Below are 19,190 nucleotides of genomic sequence, written 5' to 3' on the forward strand. Positions count from 1 at the left end.
AGCTCACCCAGCTGTGTCTGGAGAGAAGCCACAGGGCTGGGCAGCTTGTTCCCCACCCCCACCACCCTCTGTGTACAGAAGAGCCTCCTGTCCTGACTGGAGGAGCTCACCCAGCTGTGTGTGGAGAGGAGCCAGGGTATCAGCTCTCTCGTTTCTCCTACGGGGGCGGGTGGAGGACGCGGAGCAGGAAGTGACCAGCCCCACCCCGGGTGACGAGGGAAGCCCTGGTCCGGCCCGAGACAGAGTCATCACCGAGTGGGCAGCCCTGGTCCGCACGGCGACACGGAGCTCTCAGGGCAGAGCGCGGTCGGCACGGCACACAGTCCACTCCTCCCCTCACTGGACTCGCCGCCTTCGTCTGAGCACCGCTGGACACTCAGTCTGTCCATTAGGGTGTCCACTCACCTCACTGGAGTCCAGTCCTCCCCTTCACTGGATTCGTGTTGGCATCTGAGCCCTGCTGAACACTCGGGACAGCTGGACACTTGCTCAGTCCATTAGGGTGTCCACTTCCCTGGACGGGTGTCTACACTTCTGCAGTCTCATCGTCGCACAGCAAGACAGCTCAATGCTGATGTGTGAGGCTGTGTCAATGGCTCCCCCTGCTGGAACCATCATGAAAAGGCCCATCTCATCGTCCTGGGAAAAACTAAGGCTGCTGCTGGGAGAGGGGTGAGTGGGGCCAGCAGGGGGCGCTCTCACCCTGCGGTCTGTGTGGGTCCTGATGCCCCAGTATAGTGACGGGGGACACTGGACTGTAAACAGGCGCCGTCCTTCGGATGAGACGTCAAACCGAGGTCCTGACCCTCTGTGGTCATTAACAATCCCGGGGTGTTTCTGGAGAAGAGTAGGGGTGTTACCCCAGTGTCCTGGCCTAATTCCCCCCCTGGTCTTGACCCATCATGGCCTCCTAATCACCCCCCTCTCTGAACTGGCCCCATCCCTCTGCTCTCCTCCCCACTGAGAGCTGCTGTGTGCTGAGCGGACTGGAGCATCATCCAGGTGGGGCTGCACACTGGGGGGGCTGGAGGGGATCCCCCTGACCTGGGAAGAGCTCCGAGTGGAGAGTCCAGAAAAGAGCTATATAAGTGTAAGCGATTATTATTATTATTAATATGGTCACAAAAGCAGCACGGCTGATTCCCTGTGTGAGAGGCTGTGCCTATGGCTCCCCCTGCTGGGCCCACGATGTAGCCGTCAGACCGCACTGGCCAAGGGCTGAGTGGAAGTTAAGAAGTTCAGAAGCGACGGAAGAACTTTCTCTTCCAGACCTTCGGTGAACTTCCTACGCAAGTCAGCTGGCGGCTGCGTTTCTTCTTGAACCCCCAAGACTCTGTTTTTTTGAGACCTGGCCTCCGAAAAATTCTCCTACCCCCACCCGGCAGCGAAGCCTTCGACAAGAGCCAGAACCCACTTGGATCAGCCGTCTCCCGAGATGAAAAGTACACACGATAAAACACTTTTGGGTCGCGGGCAGCCTAGAATATCGTGTTAGAAATCTGTCCGTACTTCACGATGAAAATGCTATTCTCTTCAAGTTAGGGTATTTGGGGCAATGCGTTTAGGGCACAGGCAGAATTCCCTGGATTTGGTTTTTCCGCTCGGGTCTTCAGCAGTAGAGTATCAGGAGCAAGAAGCGACGACCGACTCTCACGTCGCGGGGTTCGGCTGCGAAATCGTCTCCGCCGAAGAGGCACCATCTCGGATCCGTCGGGAAGTGCCGAGAGAGCTCCGAGTGCCGAGCGCAGCCCGATCGCACGCCGCCTTCGGAAACCGATCGTGCCGAGCCTGTGAACCTGGGCTTTCTGACTCCCTCGATCGTCCCGCTGCAGGGGAAAAAGACACAATAACACAACACGTTATCAACCCAACAGCCCGTCAGATACGCAGGGAAGATGGGGGGGGAAACAGTAGAAGCTTTAGGTACACTTCACAAGAGCGTGAAAACAACGAGTCGGGTTATCAGGGTGGGGAAACAGGTGCGCAAGACACATCCCTGGTGAAGAAATAAAACAAGGAAAATCTCACAATCAGCTGCCCACAGCAAGCGGATTAACATCTGAGGGAATAAAGGATAAAGAAGTCCTACTGCACAGCTACAGACTGCTTGACCCTCTACCATCTGGAAAACGGTACCGGAGCATCCGGGCCCGGACTCCCAGACTCGGAGACAGTGTTTACCCCCCCCCCCCCTATCTAACTGTTAAACTCCCAGCCTCTCTCACTCTCCCCTCACCTCTCACCTACGATCTGAACCTCACAGTGCCTTCTCTCTTACCAAAAACCCAAACACACGTTGTAAATCGACCTCTACCTCCACATGTCAAGAAGCTCACTCCCCATCATTTCTATCCCTTTATTTCATTCTGTTGATGCCTGTTTTTGCACATAACCCGCTACCTTTTTGTTGTTTTGCACATCTGATGTTGTCGTTTTGCACACTGCCTGTTGTCTCCGTCTTTCTTTTGTTATACAATTGTATCGTTGTTGTTTTGTACTACTTATTGTCTGAGAGCTCGCGAAATAGCATTGCGTTATACCATCTACCTGTGTGTGAGTATAATGACAATAAACTTGAGCTTGAACTTGAACCTGGAAGGTTTAAAACAACGCCCTTATGAAAGAGCTCAGACTCGCCGCGCAGGAGGCGCTGTTTGTTTTAATAATAATTATAATAATAATGTCTTACACTTATAGAGCGCTTTTTCTGGACACTCCACTCAAAGCGCTTTACAGGTCATGGGGATCCCCTCCACCACCACCAGCAGCGTGCAGCCCCCACCTGAAATAAAACAAGTAAAATCTCACAATCAGCTGCCCACAGCAAGCGGATTAATAGCCGAGGGAAGAAAGGATAAAGAAGTCCTACACCGAAATCTGGAAGCTTTAAATCGACGCCCTTAGGTTGGTTTGGGTTTTTACGCGACGTTGCAAACCAGGGGGGTCTTACCGACGTGGAAAAAAAACAAAAAAGTAAGTCTTGCAGAGCACTGAGCTTTCGGCGGCGGCCGAAAACGGCAAATTCCTTTTTTTTTTAAAAAAAAAACAACAAGAACAACACAATCAGCTGAAAAGCCGAGCTCGGCAGGATGAAGACTGAGGGCTGTGGAGGGGGGCTGGTGGTTCATCGCTGCTGCAGGTGGGACGCCGTCCAGGCTCGACCTCAGCGCTTCACAGACACGGAAAGCACGCCTTCAAAACGGCTGCCTTCGCGTCTGGCGTCGCCTCCGCACACGAAACCAGAACAAAAACACGACCCACTGGGAAAAAAAAAAATACATCGCCTGGATGTTTGCGGCGCATTTGTACGCGTTTATTCAGCGGTGGTGGTGGGGGGGGGGGGGGGGGGGTAACCGTGTGTGTACGGATGGCTTCGCGCAGTTTAAACCCGCGTTATGAATCCCCAACCCCGTCTCCGTCACTGGCCGTCGCCTCCCTGCGCTTCTGAGCCCCAGAGAGGCGCTGTAGCCGCGAAAGGTCTTTCATTTCTCCTCACGACGGCGCTCGGCCGGAAGTCAGCGTCTCTAGCCGGAAGTTTCCGCGTTGCTAACGACCCACGCAGCTGTCAGGCGAGAAGTCGCGCCTCCACAACAAAAATAAATAAATAAATAAAAATAAAGCTAAAGTCTTCGACGTGCGTGACGGGAGAGGGCTACGATACGTTACCGCTCGGCCGCCATCCCTCTCCATCCGGCTTCCTCGCGGGCGGGAGGTCAAGAGGTTACGTTGTACGTGCGCGGTGACGTCAGACGCCCGGATAAAGGTTCGCCGTCGGACCTGAGGCCCCAGGCCCGGAATAACAGACAGCAGAATCAAGCGTCAGGAGCAGCAGAGAGAGATCAACCCTAATCACTCATCACTTCGCAGATCAGGACTGCAGAAAACACACAACAGTGTTAAAACTCTTCGGTGTCCAATCCAGTGCTGTGCACATTGGGAAACTGATGTCCTTTTACACCTCTGGCGCCCCCCGCCCAAAGAGCTACGCTTTTAAAAAGGTGTCTGTGACCTCTGGTCCAGTCAGTCCAGGGGTCTGTGTCCCCGGTCCAGTCAGTCCAGGGGTCTGTGACTCTGGTCCAGTCAGTCCAGGGGTCTGTGTCCTCGGTCCAGTCAGTCCAGGGGTCTGTGTCAGGGGTCTGTGACCCCGGTCCAGTCAGTCCAGGGGTCTGTGACTCTGGTCCAGTCAGTCCAGGGGTCTGTGACCCTGGTCCAGTCAGTCCAGGGGTCTGTGACTCTGGTCCAGTTAGTCCAGGGGTCTGTGTCCCCGGTCCAGTCAGTCCAGGGGTCTGTGTCCCCGGTCCAGTCGGTCCAGGGGTCTGTGACTCTGGTCCAGTCAGTCCAGGTGTCTGTGACTCTGGTCCAGTCAGTCCAGGGGTCTGTGTCAGGGGTCTGTGACCCTGGTCCAGTCAGTCCAGGGGTCTGTGTCCCCGGTCCAGTCGGTCCAGGGGTCTGTGACTCTGGTCCAGTCAGTCCAGGTGTCTGTGACTCTGGTCCAGTCAGTCCAGGGGTCTGTGTCCCCGGTCCAGTCAGTCCAGGGGTCTGTGTCAGGGGTCTGTGACCCCGGTCCAGTCAGTCCAGAGGTCTGTGTCCCCGGTCCAGTCGGTCCAGGGGTCTGTGACTCTGGTCCAGTCAGTCCAGGGGTCTGTGACCCTGGTCCAGTCAGTCCAGGGGTCTGTGACCTCTGGTCCAGTCAGTCCAGGGGTCTGTGACTCTGGTCCAGTTAGTCCAGGGGTCTGTGTCCCCGGTCCAGTCAGTCCAGGGGTCTGTGTCCCCGGTCCAGTCGGTCCAGGGGTCTGTGACTCTGGTCCAGTCAGTCCAGGGGTCTGTGTCAGGGGTCTGTGACCCTGGTCCAGTCAGTCCAGGGGTCTGTGTCCCCGGTCCAGTCAGTCCAGGGGTCTGTGTCCCCGGTCCAGTCGGTCCAGGGGTCTGTGACTCTGGTCCAGTCAGTCCAGGTGTCTGTGACTCTGGTCCAGTTAGTCCAGGGGTCTGTGTCCCTGGTCCAGTCAGTCCAGGGGTCTGTGTCCCCGGTCCAGTCGGTCCAGGGGTCTGTGACTCTGGTCCAGTCAGTCCAGGGGTCTGTGTCAAGGGTCTGTGACCCCGGTCCAGTCAGTCCAGGGGTCTGTGTCCCCGGTCCAGTCGGTCCAGGGGTCCGTGACTCTGGTCCAGTCAGTCCAGGGGTCTGTGTCCCCGGTCCAGTCGGTCCAGGGGTCTGTGACTCTGGTCCAGTTAGTCCAGGTGTCTGTGACTCTGGTCCAGTCAGTCCAGGGGTCTGTGTCAGGGGTCTGTGACCCTGGTCCAGTCAGTCCAGGGGTCTGTGTCCCCGGTCCAGTCAGTCCAGGGGTCTGTGACTCTGGTCCAGTCAGTCCAGGTGTCTGTGACTCTGGTCCAGTTAGTCCAGGGGTCTGTGTCCCTGGTCCAGTCAGTCCAGGGGTCTGTGTCAGGGGTCTGTGACCCTGGTCCAGTCAGTCCAGGGGTCTGTGTCAGGGGTCTGTGACCCCGGTCCAGTCAGTCCAGGGGTCTGTGTCCCTGGTCCAGTTAGTCCAGGGGTCTGTGTCCCCGGTCCAGTCAGTCCAGGGGTCTGTGTCCCCGGTCCAGTCGGTCCAGGGGTCAGTGACTCTGGTCCAGTCAGTCCAGGTGTCTGTGACTCTGGTCCAGTTAGTCCAGGGGTCTGTGTCCCTGGTCCAGTCAGTCCAGGGGTCTGTGTCCCCGGTCCAGTCGGTCCAGGGGTCTGTGACTCTGGTCCAGTCAGTCCAGGGGTCTGTGTCCCTGGTCCAGTCAGTCCAGGGGTCTGTGTCAGGGGTCTGTGACCCCGGTCCAGTCAGTCCAGGGGTCTGTGTCCCCAGTCCAGTCAGTCCAGGGGTCTGTGTCCCCGGTCCAGTCGGTCCAGGGGTCTGTGACTCTGGTCCAGTCAGTCCAGGGGTCCGTGTCTCTGGTCCAGTCAGTCCGGGGGTCTGTGTCCCTGGTCCAGTCAGTCCAGGGGTCTGTGACTCTGGACCAGTGAGTCCAGTGCTGCATACATATTTTAGTCACAGTAGAGACTGGTGATCAGAACTGTCTACTGCAAATAACACACAGTGGCTCTCATAGTATGAAATTCATATTCATGTTAAAACAATTAAGGAACAGAAATAATTCTAAAATGTTGTGGCTTTCAACATGAATTCCATACTACCTGTACTGCCCCACAGCCTCACTGGGGACGGGCAGAGAAGGTCTCGACAGGCTTTTGGCATTTCAGGAAAAACAGCTGGTCCTGCATATTTCTGGACCCCGGCGTATAATCGGAGATGATATCGAGAGATATGCCTCTCCTCCCATCACCACTGGCTTTGTGGCCAAGCTGTCAAAGCCCCCTGCTGCTACTGTAGCTAGATACCGCAGCGGGCGTGTCTAGAGAGCCCGACGGGAGGGGCTTGAGTCCATGGTGGGTGTGTCTAGAGAGCCCAATGGGAGGGGCTTGAGTCCACGGTGGGTGTGTCTAGAGAGCCCAATGGGAGGGGCTTGAGTCCACGGTGGGTGTGTCTAGAGAGCCCAACGGGAGGGGCTTGAGTCCACGGTGGGTGTGTCTAGAGAGCCCAACGGGAGGGGCTTGAGTCCACGGTGGGTGTGTCTAGAGAGCCCAATGGGAGGGGCTTGAGTCCACGGTGGGTGTGTCTAGAGAGCCCGACGGGAGGGGCTTGAGTCCATGGTGGGTGTGTCTAGAGAGCCCAACGGGAGGGGCTTGAGTCCACGGTGGGCATGTCTAGAGAGCCCAATGGGAGGGGCTTGAGTCCACGGTGGGCATGTCTAGAGAGCCCGACGGGAGGGGCTTGAGTCCATGGTGGGCGTGTCTAGAGAGCCCAACGGGAGGGGCTTGGGTCCATGGTGGGTGTGTCTAGAGAGCCCAGCAGGAGCGTCAAGGGCTCATCACGGGCGTGTCTCTGAGATGAAGTGGGCTTTTAAGCAGGAAGAGGCTTATTTCTTCATCAGTGTGGTTTTGAGTTGTGAAACTCGGGCTGATCTCGGCACTTACCGGCGCGACACGGAGCTGTGTGGTGCAGCCTGGCCGGTCCTGCTCTGGTGTGGAGCTGCTCTCAGGGCGCAGGGAGGTGAGTCCTGTGCTACTGATCGCTTCCATGCGGGAAAAATCTGGAGAAACAAACCTCAGAATTATGTCAGTGATCATTATGTATACAGGTGGCACGGTGGCTCAGTGGTTAGAGTTGTGGCTGCCCAACTCAGGCGTCCTGGGTTCAATTCTGGATGTGGGGTGCTGTCTGTGTGGAGTCTGCATGTTCTCCCCGTGTTCGAGTGGGTTTCCTCCAGGTGCTCCGGTATCCTCACACAATCCTTAAACATGATGGGGGGTTTACTGGCTTCTGGGAGTGTGTGTGTCTAGTGTGAGTGTGTGTGTGTGTGTGTGTGTGTGTCCTGTGATGGACTGGTGTCCTGTCCAGGGTGTGTGTGTGTGTCAGAGAGCTCCTGTGCCCGTTCCCAGAGAGCACCTGTACCCGTTCCCAGAGAGCACCTGTGCCCATTCCCAGAGAGCACCTGTACCCGTTCCGGGAGCTCCTGTGCCCATTCCCAGAGAGATCCTGTGCCCGTTCCCAGAGAGCACCTGTGCCCGTTCCCAGAGAGCTCCTGTACCCGTTCCCAGAGAGCACCTGTGCCCGTTCCGGGAGCTCCTGTGCCCATTCCCAGAGAGCACCTGTACCCGTTCCCAGAGAGCACCTGTACCCGTTCCGGGACCTCCTGTGCCCGTTCCCAGAGAGCTCCTGTGCCCGTTCCCAGAGAGCACCTGTACCCGTTCCCAGAGAGCTCCTGTGCCCGTTCCCAGAGAGCACCTGTGCCCGTTCCCAGAGAGCACCTGTGCCCATTCCGGGAGCTCCTGTACCTGTTCCCAGAGAGCTCCTGTGCCCGTTCCCAGAGAGCACCTGTGCCCGTTCCGGGAGCTCCTGTGCCCATTCCCAGAGAGCTCCTGTGCCCGTTCCCAGAGAGCACCTGTGCCCGTTCCCAGAGAGCACCTGTGCCCGTTCCCTGAGAGCTCCTGTACCCGTTCTCAGAGAGCTCCTGTGCCCGTTCCCAGAGAGCTCCTGTGCCCGTTCTCAGAGAGCTCCTGTGCCCGTTCCCAGAGAGCACCTGTGCCCGTTCCCAGAGAGCTCCTGTGCCCGTTCCCAGAGAGCTCCTGTGCCCGTTCCGGGAGCTCCTGTGCCCGTTCCCAGAGAGCACCTGTACCCATTCCCAGAGAGCTCCTGTACCCGTTCCCAGAGAGCTCCTGTACCCGTTCCCAGAGAGCACCTGTGCCCGTTCCGGGAGCTCCTGTGCCCGTTCCCAGAGAGCACCTGTACCCGTTCCCAGAGAGCTCCTGTACCCGTTCCCAGAGAGCACCTGTACCCGTTCCCAGAGAGCACCTGTACCAGTTCCGGGACCTCCTGTGCCCGTTCCCAGAGAGCTCCTGTGCCCGTTCCCAGAGAGCACCTGTACCCGTTCCCAGAGAGCTCCTGTGCCCGTTCCCAGAGAGCACCTGTGCCCGTTCCCAGAGAGCTCCTGTGCCCGTTCCCAGAGAGCACCTGTGCCCGTTCCCAGAGAGCACCTGTACCCGTTCCGGGACCTCCTGTGCCCGTTCCCAGAGAGCTCCTGTGCCCGTTCCCAGAGAGCACCTGTACCCGTTCCCAGAGAGCTCCTGTGCCCGTTCCCAGAGAGCACCTGTGCCCGTTCCCAGAGAGCTCCTGTGCCCGTTCCCAGAGAGCACCTGTGCCCGTTCCGGGAGCTCCTGTGCCCGTTCCCAGAGAGCTCCTGTGCCCGTTCCCAGAGAGCACCTGTACCCGTTCCCAGAGAGCACCTGTGCCCGTTCTCAGAGAGCTCCTGTGCCCGTTCCCTGAGAGCTCCTGTGCCCGTTCTCAGAGAGCTCCTGTGCCCGTTCCCAGAGAGCACCTGTGCCCGTTCCCAGAGAGCACCTGTGCCCGTTCCCAGAGAGCTCCTGTGCCCGTTCCCAGAGAGCACCTGTGCCCGTTCCGGGAGCTCCTGTGCCCATTCCCAGAGAGCTCCTGTGCCCGTTCCCAGAGAGCACCTGTGCCCGTTCTCAGAGAGCTCCTGTGCCCGTTCCCTGAGAGCTCCTGTGCCCGTTCTCAGAGAGCTCCTGTGCCCGTTCCCAGAGAGCACCTGTGCCCGTTCCCAGAGAGCACCTGTGCCCGTTCCCAGAGAGCTCCTGTGCCCGTTCCCAGAGAGCTCCTGTGCCCGTTCCCAGAGAGCTCCTGTACCCGTTCCCAGAGAGCACCTGTACCCGTTCCCAGAGAGCTCCTGTGCCCGTTCCCAGAGAGCTCCTGTGCCCGTTCCCAGAGAGCTCCTGTACCCGTTCCCAGAGAGCACCTGTGCCCGTTCCCAGAGAGCTCCTGTACCTGTGTGTATGACAGACCCAAGCAGCGAGGCAAGTCTGCAGACAGCGCACAGTGGAGTGACTCTGACGACTCGCGGCAGGACCGTAAAATCAAAGACACGTGTCCGGACAGCGCAGTCTGCCGTCTTACAAGTGTTATTGAGAAACTCACAGTGTCAAATATTAAATAAGTACCGAATCGTACAAATCACAGCGCACCCGCCCCCGGGATGTGAGGAGACATCGCTACAGTGTCCTCTTCTTCAGTTCATCACTCAAGCTCGGACTGTCCACCGTCGCCTGCTCGCTCAGTCGGTCCCGCCCCGGGCGACGGAGGAGTAGACCACGCTGGAGTCCGCGTCCTGGGCCCGGGACCTCGGGTCCCTCTTGCCCTGGTGTCCCAGGGAGGCGTAGTGGACCTCTGCCTCCTCCTGGACAATGTCCACCTGGGACACAGGGACAGGAAGGGAGAGGCCCGGTTTGTCCGGACATTCTCGGCAGCAACGGTCTCCGAGCTTCCGGTGAATCTCAGATATGGGGGAGAGACGGCGAGAAAGAACAGGAACAGGAGAGGACAGGACAGACCGACACTCAGGACAAGACAGGACAGACACTCAGGACAAGACAGGACAGACCGGTACTCAGAAAAGCAGGACAGGCACTCAGGACAAGACAAGACAAGACAGACAGACGGACACTCAGGACAACACAGGACAGACACTCAGGACAAGACAAGACAGGACAGACGGACACTCAGGACAAGACAGGACAGACAGACTGATACTCAGAACAAGACAAAATAGACACTCAGGACAAGATAGGTCAGACTCTCTGGACAAGGCAGGACAGACAGACTGATACTCAGAACAAGACAGGACAGGACAAACAGACTCTCAGGACAAGACAGGACAGACAGACGGATACTCAGGACAGACACTCAGGACAAGACAGGTCAGAGGGAAAGACAGACACTGAGGTCAAGACAGGTCAGATGGACAGACAGACATTCAGGACAGATCAAGACAGGTGAGGCAGACAGGTGAAGACAGACTGCACCTACCTGTCCTGCTGTGTTCTGTGCTGCTTCAGCCCCTGTGAGACAGGGAGACAGACAGTGAGAGAGGAGCTGTGCAGGCACCTCGTTCTTACCTCTGTGGCTCACAGAGCACGTGTATGACAGCTGAAACACAACACCACAACACGGGACCCACACACACAGCCCGCATCCGCCTTCACAGTCTCGCGCTTCATGCAGGGCCTGATGCAGAAGGTCACTCAGATGCCCGCTGGCATCCAGGGTGAGTTGAGGTTCAATAATTCCACTGCCTCTTCTTTCTCGAGTGTGCCTGCACATTTCTTGCATGGTTGAAGCCGATACCCCGGCTTCTCTCCAGACACAGCTGGGTGAGCTCCTCCAGTCAGGACAGGAGGCTCTACTGTACACAGAGGGGGGTGGGGGTGGGGAACAAGCTGCCCAGCCCTGTGGTTGAAGCCGATACCCCGGCTTCTCTCCAGACACAGCTGGGTGAGCTCCTCCAGTCAGGACAGGAGGCTCTACTGTACACAGAGGGGGGTGGGGGTGGGGAACAAGCTGCCCAGCCCTGTGGTTGAAGCCGATACCCCGGCTTCTCTCCAGACACAGCTGGGTGAGCTCCTCCAGTCAGGACAGGGGGCTCTTCTGTACACAGAGGGGGGTGGGGGTGGGGAACAAGCTACCCAGCCCTGTGGTTGAAGCCGATACCCTGGCTTCTCTCCAGACACAGCTGGGTGAGCTCCTCCAGTCAGGACAGGAGGCTCTACTGTACACAGAGGGGGGTGGGGGTGGGAACAAGCCTGTATAGCCTCTCAGAGGTTCCTGTGTGTCGGGATTCCTTGAGATGCATGAGCTTTCCTCCCCAGTCACATGGTGCAAGGCGGGGCCACACCCTGCAGGGGGAGCCGGCCAGCCACGGGACAGACTTCCCCCAGCCAGCGGACCCAGCAGGCCAGCCGCTCCAGGAAGCGCAGGCAGAACACGCACGCTCCACACAGAAGACCTGTCCCCCAGGTCTAATCTGGGACCTCAGCAGAGCTGTCCTACACCAGTCCTAGACGGTCGAATAATTCAGCTGCAAAGCGCCCGCTGTCGACAGAGACTGCGAGAGAGCGGGACTCACTCTCTCGCCGGTGGGCCGTCTAAGGGCGTCGCTGTGGCCCCAGGAGCTCATTAGCGCCGCGCAGGCAGGAGGAAAGCTCGTTCTGCGCCACCGATCGCCCGCCTGCCCCCTCTCCCCCCCCGGGGGGGGGGGGGGGGGGGTCACAGAGCCCCAGAGCGAGCCCCCTACCTGCGGCCCGGCGTCTCCTGGACCTCCTCCAGAGCAGGGCCAGTCCGAGCAGGAGGCACAGCGCGCAGAGCGGGGAGGCCACCGCCGCCACGACTGCGGAGAGGGAGAGAGAGAGGGAGGAGGGGGGCAGTGCGCACCAGCGTCCACTAGGCTCAGTGCCTCATCTGCCCACGGTACAGCCCGCGCTCTCTCTCCTACCTGCGGCGGTGGGCGATCCCGTGTCACCCGTGGCTGTGTCGTCTCCTGCGTCGCTCCCTGCGTGGACAAACAAGGGAGAAAGATGTCTGAGGCCCCCCCCCCCCCTTTCCGGACTCCCAGTGCAGGGCTGGGCTCCGGGCCCCTGTGCCCGCTCTGGTGGCGTCCCAGTGTCTGAGGCTGGACTGTGAGAGAGAGGCAGAGCAGACCCCTCTCACATGACCTGGGACTGCAGCACTGAGGACATCATCATCCCTCCGTCCAAATTCCCACAGCTCTCTCCAGTCCAGGGCCACAGGGGGGAGCGGGAGTCTGTCCCAGCAAGCAACAGGCACAAGGCAGGGCTCACCCTGGACAGGACAGCAGTCCATCACAGGACACACACACACACCCCGGACAGGACACCAGTCCATCACAGGACACACACACACTCACACACCCTTGACAGGACAGCAGTCCATCACAGGACACACTCACACACCCTGGACAGGACAGCAGTCCATCACAGGACACACACACACACTCACACACCCTGGACAGGACAGCAGTCCATCACAGGACACACACACACACTCACACACCCTGGACAGGACAGCAGTCCATCACAGGACACACACACACACACACACACACACACACACACACACCCTGGACAGGACACCAGTCCATCACAGGACACACACACACACACACACACACACCCTGGACAGGACACCAGTCCATCACAGGACACACACACACACACTCACACAGACTGGGCAGGACACCAGTCCATCACAGGACACACACACACACACACACACACACACACACCCTGGACAGGACAGCAGTCCATCACAGGACACACACACACTCACACACCCTGGACAGGAAGCAGGACAGAGAGAGACACACAAATTTTCCCAGAAGCCAATTACCCCCATCAGCATGTCTTTGGACCCACCCAACACCAGAGCGAACGTGCAAACTCCACACAGAAACTCCTTCTCTGGTGCCCCTGACGTTATCGTCTCCATTACATTTCGACAACAGGCAGCTAATGCTGTCCCACAGCAATGAGGCCAACCAGAGACACTGAACACTGAACTCCACACTGGACAGGAGGGCATGACCGCGACCTCGCTGACCCCCCAGAGCAGCAGCACTCCTCTGGTCACCCCAGAAGTACAGGGTGTCTTAGTGACAGCCCAGACCCCCCATTACCCCACATAACAAAGTACAGAGAGAGAGAGAGAGAGTGAGAGACAGAGACAAGGAGAGGAACAGACAGACCGGTGAAATCTGAGGACAGGTGTGTAGCAGCAGTCAGTCGGGGTGTCGGTACCTGGACCGGGGCTCTCAGTGCTGGGGTCTTCAGTAATCTTGGGGTCCCCTGGAATCACAACACACTGACAGGTAAAAAAAAAACACCTTCTGCCACACAACGAAACATCGTCAACAGTGAAAGCCATAATAACTTAAGACACAAAACACGCCACAGTTGGAAAGGGTCTCTGAAGTGTGGCTTGACTGATTCACTAGTATTATTCTTGGGGGTGTGATTGGCCATTAAGGACAACAGGCCCAGCTCACCCACACTGGGCCTACAGAGGGAGAAAGGACCCAGTACTGTCCAGTTGCTTGGCTCCAGTTCACCAGCAGGGGGTGGAACTGAGCAGCACGACAGGAGGTGTCAGGCAGTATCCGTCAGTAAACATCCCCAGGGATGCTCTTCCCGGGCGGAGAGGACAGCGGAGTGGGAATAACTGGGATTCTGATCCGGCTGCCAGACTTAACTCCACCGACTGTCGTCAGCTGTCGGTCTGCCGCAAGATGCCTGATAAACAGTCACATCAGACAGGAGCAAAATATGGACAAGCAAGTTCAATCTGCTCACCTGTCGTCACCTGTAAATCTGCCACCGGCTGCCTGTTACAGCTGTACTCTCCAGCGTCTCCAGGCTTCACACTCGATATCAGGAGGGAGGAATCGTCAAGCAGAGAGAATCTGTTCTGTGGATCATCAGCTCCTTTGACCACACGTCCATCCTCAAGTCTGGTCACCACAGTGTGATCAGGACCACCTCTCGGAGTGACTGACCACTGTACTGGCTCACTGGGAGAAGGGGGGTGTGACATGCCACACTCCAGGGTTACTGGATCTCCCTCTGGGACAGAGTGCTGTGTCAGTGCTGTGGAAGAACAGGGTAGAGGTTAATGTTGTCTGCAATGAACCTTCATTCAGATCATCACCCCCCCCCCCCCGGCACTAAACACAACCCACACAGCCCCACTGAGTCTGGGTTGGCGGGAGGGGGCCAGGGTGTGGCAGCGATCTGCCTCAGTCCTCCTGCTGCTCAGGTCCCAGTGAATGTTACTAAACATGTTAATAATAATTAGGGGCATTACTACAATGTTATTAAAACTATTGATAACCTTTAATATTACTAACTATTTATAACTTGTTAATATATTACAGAGTCTGGACAGTGTGATACAGACAGGACAACACAGTCCAACCAAAGTCTGGACAGTGGGGGACAGACAGGACAACACAGTCCAGCCAGAGTCTGGACAGTGTGATACAGACAGGACAACACAGTCCAACCAGAGTCTGGACAGTGGGGGACAGACAGGACAACACAGTCCAGCCAGAGTCTGGACAGTGTGATACAGACAGGACAACACAGTCCAGCCAGAGTCTGGACAGTGTGATACAGACAGGACAACACAGTCCAACCAGAGTCTGGACAGTGGGGGGCAGACAGGACAACACAGTCCAACCAGAGTCTGGACAGTGGGGGACAGACAGGCCTGGACAGTCCAGCCAGAGTCTGGAGAGTGTGATACAGACAGGACAACCTGACCCCACCCCAGTTGTGACTGGTGACGCAGACTTGTGACAGAAATCACGCTATGTGAATTCTGAGTCATGGGTGACACGGGTGAAGAGACAGAATAACTCGTCTCACTCGAGAACATCCTCACTGAATATTCTCATTCATCACTCCACTCTGACATCAGCTTCTCTTTCTAGCGTCGACGCCTGGCGTGCCGAGACCCAGGCCCACAACACATCCCACGATCCCCGAGGGGGTCACTGTCCTACCTGACCGGGAGCTCCGGACCAGGAGCGTCAGCAGGAGAAACGCTGGAACAGCACCGCGACGCTCCATGATGCCGCTCGGTGTGCGCGCAGGCAGGAAGTGTTGCAAACCCAACGCTGTCACTTCCTCTCCCCAAACCCATTCTACTTCTGGCGCTTCCCGTTTTTTTTTTTCCCTTTTGTGCGCGGTTTTGCCTGGGTGGGGTTGGCAAGCCCTCAGCGCAAGACGACAGAAGCCGGGGTGTCGGTTTCAAAAACACGGCCGGGCAGATTGTTCCGCAGTTCCCACCACCCTCTGCGTACGGACGGTTCGTCCGGTTCCTCGGGTTTTTCAACCCACTCGCGCACAACTTCCACGTGGGCCCACTGGTTGTGCGCCTCCCAACGGCTACCACACCTCTGTGCCAAACCCCTACGCCAAAGGGGCGGCCCCCCTCAACACCGGAGTTCAGGAGTGTGACGTCACTAAGCCGTCTCATCCGACTCTGTGACACCACCAGCACATGTATACGTGGGTACAGGGGTACATGGGTAAGGCACAGGAGAATTAAAACATTAATTAAACCACAAATTTCCCATTGGCCCTTACCCATCATGGCCTCCTAATCACCCCCCTCTCTGAACTGGCTCCATCCCTCTGCTCTCCTCCCCACTGAGAGCTGCTGTGTGCTGAGCGGACTGGAGCATCATCCAGGTGGGGCTGCACACTGGGGGGGCTGGAGGGGATCCCCATGACCTGGGAAGAGCTCTGAGGGGAGGGTCCGGCAAGGCGCTATATAAGTGTAAGCAATTATTAATTAATTAATTATTATTATTATTAAACAAAAAAGAAAAACGGAAAAGCAAACATCCGCAAAGGCACGGCATCATCCCTTTATTGAGAGACGCGCAGAAGTCTCAGGAGACGTGAGCGAGTGAAGGCGTTTTGATTAGACAGGAGGAAAGGGTTGTGAAACGCCGGAACTAGGCCGCAGTGAATCTCTTTGGAAGGGGGCTTGGCAGAGCGGAGAACACACACATGCGCGCAAAAAAAAAAAAAAAATGAGCTGCTGACGGCTTCAGTGCGCGTTGTTTGTCTCATTAAAACAGAAAAAAAAATTTTCTTGCTCTCGAGAAGCCAGAGCTTTAGAGAGACCCACGAAACCCGCCGGACAGAACTGAAGCCGAGGACCCCTGTTCCACGCCCCCGCCACCCTTTGGCGTAAAGATGTCAAATCGGAACGCAGTCACGAAACATTTCGACGCGCGACAAAAATAAAAACCTCGACCACGGAGAACCAACGGGTGTCGGACACAGCTGATGAAACTTCCGAGGCGCGAAACGCCTTCGTTAGTTCACTTCTCTTGGCTTTAAAGCAGCAGATGTAACACAACGCCTCATCAAATCCCTGGGTAGGGTGGAACACGAGGGATCACCCGCCAGAGCGCTGCTGGACTGCTTGTCCACAACACCCACCACTCTCTGTGCATTGCAGCACGGCCTATTACATACCAAAGGTAGCCCTTGCACCGAATTCCCGTTGGAGACCTCAGCGGAGCTTGGGGTAGTCTTTTTCTGGCTAATATATTCATAATCAGAAGGCCTGTAGAATATCTATCACAAAAATGTAAAAAAAAAAGCCCAAAAGGATCATTATCGTGCAGACGAAGTCCCAGAACTTGTTGTCCGGGCCTGAACTGGACCTATAAGTGACAGACTGTGACCTGGGTGTTGCCGGCTCTTCGGAGGTCAACCTAGAGATGAAAACAGGAAGCAGATGACAAATCGGGCCCTTTAGCTCATCGTTGGTAATTTCAGCTGTATCATCCAGTCAGGAAAGTAGATATTTTCCTAACATAACAATAACAATAAAAAAAAAAGTCTTGTCCCACGTTAACACACGTTATACTTTAAATGACCTGGGCACTCATTTGGAAAGAAATAAAATATTAACCCTAGTTATATATTATCATCTACTCTTTTCATTTACCTCAAGCTGAATACTTTCTAGTACTGTATAGTACAGTATGTATCTACACATTCTGTCAATGTCTTTCATATTCTTACTATAAAGCAAGAAAACCTGTCATACAGTATTTGTCTTTTCACTTATCCAACAATGAAATGAATTTATATAAAAATGATATATAAAATCACAACTGCATAATCAATTCTTCTTCACCAATTTTGAAAACTTTGTTAGTTATCTCTCTGGACACTGGCCAGGGGCTTGTAGAAGACACTCTGACGTGGTCATCTCTCTGGATGCTGGAGGGGCTTGTAGAAGACACTCTGACGTGGTCATCTCTCTGGACGCTGGAGGGGCTTGTAGAAGACACTCTGATGTGGTCATCTCTCTGGACACTGGCCAGGGGCTTGGAGAAGACACTCTGATGTGGTCATCTCTCTGGACACTGGCCAGGGGCTTGGAGAAGACACTCTGACGTGGTCATCTCTCTGGACACTGGCCAGGGGCTTGGAGAAGACACTCTGACATGGTCATCTCTCTGGACACTGGCCAGGGGCTTGTAGAAGACACTCTGACGTGGTCATCTCTCTGGACACTGGAGGGGCTTGTAGAAGACAGTCTGACGTGGTCATCTCTCTGGACGCTGGAGGGGCTTGTAGAAGACACTCTGACGTGGTCATCTCTCTGGACGCTGGCCAGGGGCTTGTAGAAGACACTCTGACGTGGTCGTCTCTCTGGACGCTGGCCAGGGGCTTGTAGAAGACACTCTGACATGGTCATCTCTCTGGACACTGGAGGGGCTTGTAGAAGACAGTCTGACGTGGTCATCTCTCTGGACACTGGCCAGGGGCTTGTAGAAGACACTCTGATGTGGTCATCTCTCTGGACGCTGGAGGGGCTTGTAGAAGACACTCTGATGTGGTCATCTCTCTGGACGCTGGAGGGGCTTGTAGAAGACACTCTGACGTGGTCATCTCTCTGGACACTGGAGGGGTTTGTAGAAGACACTCTGATGTGGTCATTTCTCTGGACACTGGCCAGGGGCTTGTAGAAGACACTCTGATGTGGTCATTTCTCTGGACACTGGAGGGGCTTGTAGAAGACACTCTGACGTGGTCATCTCTCTGGACACTGGAGGGGCTTGTAGAAGACACTCTGATGTGGTCATCTCTCTGGACGCTGGCCAGGGGCTTGTAGAAGACACTCTGACGTGGTCATCTCTCTGGATGCTGGATGGGGCTTGTAGAAGACACTCTGACGTGGTCATCTCTCTGGACGCTGGAGGGGCTTGTAGAAGACACTCTGATGTGGTCATCTCTCTGGACACTGGAGGGGCTTGTAGAAGACACTCTGATGTGGTCATCTCTCTGGACACTGGAGGGGCTTGTAGAAGACACTCTGACGTGGTCATCTCTCTGGACACTGGCCAGGGGCTTGGAGAAGACACTCTGACGTGATCATCTCTCTGGACGCTGGCCAGGGGCTTGTAGAAGACACTCTGACGTGGTCATCTCTCTGGACGCTGGCCAGGGGCTTGTAGAAGACACTCTGACGTGGTCATCTCTCTGGACACTGGAGGGGCTTGTAGAAGACACTCTGACGTGGTCATCTCTCTGGACGCTGGCCAGGGGCTTGTAGAAGACACTCTGACGTGGTCATCTCTCTGGACGCTGGCCAGGGGCTTGTAGAAGACACTCTGACGTGGTCATCTCTCTGGACGCTGGCCAGGGGCTTGTAGAAGACACTCTGACGTGGTCATCTCTCTGGACGCTGGCCAGGGGCTTGTAGAAGACACTCTGACGTGGTCATCTCTCTGGACGCTGGAGGGGCTTGTAGAAGACACTCTGACGTGGTCATCTCTCTGGACGCTGGCCAGGGGCTTGTAGAAGACAGTCTGACGTGGTCATCTCTCTGGACGCTGGAGGGGCTTGTAGAAGACAGTCTGACGTGGTCATCTCTCTGGACGCTGGCCAGGGGCTTGTGGAAAACACTCTGACGTGGTCATCTCTCTGGACACTGGCCAGGGGCTTGTAGAAGACACTCTGATGTGGTCATCTCTCTGGACACTGGCCAGGGGCTTGTAGAAGACACTCTGACGCGGTCATCTCTCTGGACACATCATGTATCCTTTTAAATCTGCTCACAGGGTTTGACAGAGGACTCTTTTGAACATCTGCGTCCCTTACTTGACCCTGGTAAGTGAAACAGTTTGCCAGCTTTCCAGAAAGAAGCTGTGATGTGATTACTGTTTTCTTCTTAAGTACTGCCCTGTCACACTTCTGC

At 56.3% G+C, this 19,190-nt stretch overlaps 2 protein-coding genes across 2 annotated transcripts; both read right to left on the bottom strand.

Annotated features, from left to right (window-relative positions):
* Positions 1 to 110: 110 nt before the first annotated feature.
* LOC148813426 (uncharacterized) lies at positions 111 to 7,533 on the bottom strand. The gene is made up of 4 exons (XM_088908204.1): positions 7,013 to 7,533; positions 3,667 to 3,777; positions 2,690 to 2,782; positions 111 to 1,826 (listed from the first exon to the last, which is right to left on the bottom strand). Exons 1-3 carry the CDS (start codon positions 7,163 to 7,165, stop codon positions 2,738 to 2,740), a joined length of 309 nt encoding a protein of 102 aa, XP_088764330.1. The 5' UTR covers positions 7,166 to 7,533; the 3' UTR covers positions 111 to 1,826; positions 2,690 to 2,737.
* Positions 7,534 to 9,361: 1,828 nt separating this feature from the next.
* On the bottom strand, positions 9,362 to 15,028 carry LOC148813427 (uncharacterized). The gene is made up of 7 exons (XM_088907989.1): positions 14,962 to 15,028; positions 13,751 to 14,044; positions 13,199 to 13,246; positions 11,878 to 11,934; positions 11,680 to 11,772; positions 10,416 to 10,447; positions 9,362 to 9,801 (listed from the first exon to the last, which is right to left on the bottom strand). The coding sequence occupies exons 1-7, from the start codon at positions 15,026 to 15,028 to the stop codon at positions 9,664 to 9,666; spliced, it is 729 nt and encodes a 242-aa protein (XP_088764115.1). The 3' UTR covers positions 9,362 to 9,663.
* Positions 15,029 to 19,190: the final 4,162 nt, after the last annotated feature.

Source organism: Atractosteus spatula (assembly GCF_055471065.1).
Source record: "Atractosteus spatula isolate fAtrSpa1 chromosome 10 unlocalized genomic scaffold, fAtrSpa1.hap1 SUPER_10_unloc_1, whole genome shotgun sequence".
NCBI lineage: Eukaryota > Metazoa > Chordata > Actinopteri > Semionotiformes > Lepisosteidae > Atractosteus > Atractosteus spatula.